At 37.5% G+C, this 4501-nt stretch overlaps 1 protein-coding gene across 1 annotated transcript; it reads right to left on the bottom strand.

Moving 5' to 3' along the window:
- Positions 1-239: 239 nt before the first annotated feature.
- Positions 240-4299, bottom strand: ODAPH (odontogenesis associated phosphoprotein). Its single transcript, XM_074273216.1, has 2 exons — positions 4198-4299; positions 240-1713 (listed from the first exon to the last, which is right to left on the bottom strand). The coding sequence occupies exons 1-2, from the start codon at positions 4271-4273 to the stop codon at positions 1355-1357; spliced, it is 435 nt and encodes a 144-aa protein (XP_074129317.1). The 5' UTR covers positions 4274-4299; the 3' UTR covers positions 240-1354.
- Positions 4300-4501: the final 202 nt, after the last annotated feature.

Below are 4501 nucleotides of genomic sequence, written 5' to 3' on the forward strand. Positions count from 1 at the left end.
AATATTATCTATGTTTTATTGTATTTTTGTTTATTTCCCAGTTACATTTTAATCAGGTTTTAGGCCCCCTTGAGAGTATTGTGGGGTCTCCATCCAGTTCCCTCTATCTCAGACTGCATGTTTAGTCTTTAACATGCATCCTCAGTATTTCCTTATTTTAAAAGTTTCTGTATTACAGTGTACACATAATTTCTGTGTATATGCAATTGTGTTCATTATAAAAAATTATAGAAAAAAGATGAAGATAAAAATGACATTTAATCTTACAGTTGAAGGGGAGCCACTGGAATTTTTTGAGTAATGGAGTAGACCATTGTTTTAAGAAAATCACTGACAGCTGTGTGGAGAATACATTGGAGTCAGGGGAGGCTTGAGATAGAGATCCTCAAGTTAGGAAGCTATTGTCATAATTCAATCCACAGATGATGAGGGTTAGGGCAGTGTGAGTAGAAAAAAGGGGGCATATGGGAAAGATTGTACAGAGGTAGAAATGGAAGTGTTGGTACTGATTAGATCATGAGGAATGAGAGAGCACCCAAGTAGAAGATGAAGGCAAGGTTGTGAACTTGCACGATCAGAAGGATGGCTTTATTGCATTACTTTGACCTTAATAGGGAAATTCAGAATGGGTGGGTGGGGAAGTTTCAAGGAGAGATAATATGAGATCAGCAACGAATATCACACTCCATCCAGTTCTGCTCATCTTATGCAACGTGATCCGAGTCTCCAGAAATGAAGGATAGATGTATGTCTCTCACTCACCCTCCACTGCCCCAGAGCCTTACATCAGAGAACAGAGAACTCCAAGAGGTACTTGATCAGCTATCTATGTCCTAGGGGGCAGAGTGTGGTTACCTGGGGGGTGAGGAGGGAATGAGAGAGAATTCTCCTGAAAGAACCTTAGACCAGCCAGTGCTGGAGCCCACACCAAAGGGTAAAAAGATGTGGTCTGCTTGTGTGGGAGACAAACCAAGCGATTATAAGGCTGAGTATCTTCTTGTCCTCTCGTTGGTCATTCATTGGATTTTACTGGAAGGAGGACAGGGAAGTTCAGAATAGGTGAAAAATTCTCCCAATATTTAGTATCCTTCCATTCACTGATATTAGCATTAGTTTTGAGATTTTCTTCCTATGGGAGATAAATGCCCTGACAGACGTTTAACAAGTCACATGTAGTCACTGTCAGTTTCTTCACCGCTAACTAAAGGTACCAAGGCTAGGTTTCCCCTTTGGTTTCCCAGTTGCTCATTAAATTTAGAACCCAAACTGTATCTTTTAAAGAAAAACACTGAAGCTTTCTTCCTCCTCTGGAGATCTGGCTCCTTTCATTTCTGCTTCAAAGAGTAGGAATTTCTCATTTCCTTCTGTATTCCTCTGAGGAGCTCTCTCTTGAGGATTTTCTTCTGGGGAAGTACTTGTGATTGTGGGCACCTCTCCGAGGCAGGGAGAATGGGTGACGACAGCGGTGGTGAGGTGGTAAGTGAGCGTGGTGACCGTAGAATGGATGTTTGAAAGGATAGTTGGGGAACCCAAAGCCCACTCTGGGTTTTCTGAAGTGAGGAAAATAGCACCATCTGGTTGCTATGGTGACAGGCTTGGAGGTTGTTAGGGGAGGCCGGGTAGCAGGGGGAGGAGTGAGTGTAAAGATTTGACAGTCTGTAGGATTCACATTAGGTTCTGATGCTCCAAAGGGGCTATATATGTTTCTTTGACCTGAAAAAACAAACATATGTATTTGTATTTTTCCAGGTTTTAGGCTTGTGGAAGAACACAGCTTTGCCAAAATCAACAGGAGATCAAGGTAGAGAGTTGTTAGAGATTTGGAAAGGATAGTAGTAAAAGGGAAGAGAAAGGGGATATTTATAAAAGATGCTGTTAAAAATGTCATGGATCAAGGCTACTCTGGTTGTTTAGTAAGCAGACGCTACATGTGTCTGGTATAGGAAAGAGAATGCAGTTGACTTTTTAATGGTTATAATATTAGGTATGTACACACCTAAGGTAAAATTTGAAACATGCCTGTATTCTGGAAAGAAAGAATTCCCCTCTATTTTTCTCTAAGTAGAGAGCTATCCTCTCTACTTAAATTTAAGGAAATTAGGGGAAAGCTCTTGCCAAGGCTCTTCTGCTAACAGTCCAGATAACCTGACTGGAATATAGAAGCAAGGAAGAGTAATTCCATATAGGAAACTTTGAAATACTAGGTACTAGTGAGATCACTAAAAATAAAAATGAGTTAAAAAACAAACTTTTTATTATGCCAAATGAATTCAGGTTTCTTTTCCCTACTTCCTATACTGAGCCAAATAGATTTCTTTAAAGACACTGATTTGAAGTCTTATGCAATTCCAATCAGATTATGATTCCTAGGAACCCAGTTAAATGAGCACACCATTTCAAGAAAAGTCATCTTTTGCCAGCTTGAATCAATTCTGAAATGCTATAACCTAGCATCCTTTGTCACATCCAATTTCTTTTGTGTAATTGATATCTTTTTGTAGCTTGCCAGTGTAGTCACTAGTGTAGCTGTCTCCAACCAGTATCTTGTTTCGGAAATGGTTTATTTGCTGTGATTGCTTGTTTTTAATCCTTTATGGCTCACCCTTGTGCATGAAGAAGCACAAGCTACCTTTCAAAACTTAGCCATTTATATCATCAGAGCAGCTTTCTGTGCTTCTGTCTTCAACATTGTCTTGCTGAGATTTTTTTCTGCCCTGAAACAGTTGTCCATGAAATTTGCCTTAATTGAAAAATCAAATAAGTAAAAATATATTCCCAATTCTTGCAACTCCATTAATTAGTTTTATTATTTAAAGATACAGAGAAAACACATTAACTGACTCTTATAAAATGATTGAAACACAAATGTATGAAAAGCTTATGTTAAGCATGAATTCTCTGTTGTTAGCCCCGGTTTATTAAATTTTCATTTATAATGTATTTTAAGAAGAAAATTATAAAGGCTGTTACCAAGTCTTTTCTGTTCAGATAGTAAGACTGAAAATCTTGCTTAGTATACTCTGGCAGTTAAGTATAATATCTAGGGACAAGGAACCTGATAAGTAGTTGGCTCTGTCTTGAGATTATTCAGAAGTCTTTGCTCTTTTCCACTTATCTCCCTCTCCTTTGTCCTCAGGTTATTTCTATCTCTCTCTTTACCATCTTCATCTCATTTCCTTTCTGATATAAACTCCTGTGGAGCAGGGTTGAACATGTGTTACATACTACATTTAAAACTAGTTGGTAAATTGACAACAATAGTACTTCAACATGAGAATACTGTTTAAAAATTTTGTCAAAAGTTTCACTTGTGAATCTTTCCTTATTGTAGTTTTAAAGTGAATTTATGGCATTCTTTTAGTCTAGACATGAAATTCACTGTATGACAACATGTCATGCTTGTAAGCAAAAAGGTGAAGCTAAGGAAACCTTTCTCATAATTATTATGTGGTTGTTTGGGATGAAAATAATTACTTTATGGTGAAGACTTAAAAAATTCCTTTAAGGGAATTTCTGTGTTATATTTCTGTCTATGCACATATATTGTGAAATATACATATATACACATATGCATCCATGTATAAATCTGCTTTTCCCCTTGATTGAAAAGTCCTTATAGTGTTCCTGAGGTGAAAAAGTGAAAAAGGAGCAACTATAAATTCTCTTAATTATTTAGTTACATTAGCTAGAACTCATTTGATACTATTGTCTTAGAATGGAAATTGTGGAAGCCTAGAAAAAAAAATTGGTTGAAATCTTTCAAAATCTGAGATTGTACACTTAAAAAACCAAGGGATAGAAACCTGATGTATCATTTCGTTGACATATGGAATTTCTGGGGAAGGAAACTCCTTTCACCAAGGCAGGTTGACACCTTCTTATCATAGATCAATTGCCCAGGGCTAGAATTTATTCTGGCTTCCAAAACAACTCTATCTATATCCCATTTCCCACACAATTGCTATTAATTGTATTAATGATCAAATGATTATTAATAAAAGAATCTGACTGCTTTATTCAGACTAGGAATAAGCATTTATTAAGTATCTACTGTGTGCCAGGCACTGTGATATCACTTTACAAACATTATTTCAGTTACAAAATTTAAATGACATATATAAAAGTGAGGCATCATTGTCATAATTTATTATTAGATTAAGCATCCACCACCATCAAAAAAAAAACCCTCCATCTTACCTTCTGCCACAGTTACTATTAACCAAAAAACCAGCAACCTGTAGGAGAAACAGACCGGTGATGGTGAGCAAGCCATAGTTCTGCTCTCTCTGTACCCACTGTGCCAAAGCCAATGTGGATATAAAGGGGAGTCTGTGAGTCATCCACTGTCTGATTCAGGTAATTTGTATTTGCATAGAGCCCCACAAGGGAGAAGGCTAGCAAATGGGTGGGTAAGGGATCAGTGAGACAAATACCAGACAGGATTTATCAACCCCCAAACATTTGGGAGGGCAGCCAAATGCCATTCCTCTCTCCTTGGAAC

Source organism: Sminthopsis crassicaudata, chromosome 6, assembly GCF_048593235.1.
Source record: "Sminthopsis crassicaudata isolate SCR6 chromosome 6, ASM4859323v1, whole genome shotgun sequence".
NCBI classification, from domain to species: Eukaryota; Metazoa; Chordata; class Mammalia; order Dasyuromorphia; family Dasyuridae; genus Sminthopsis; species Sminthopsis crassicaudata.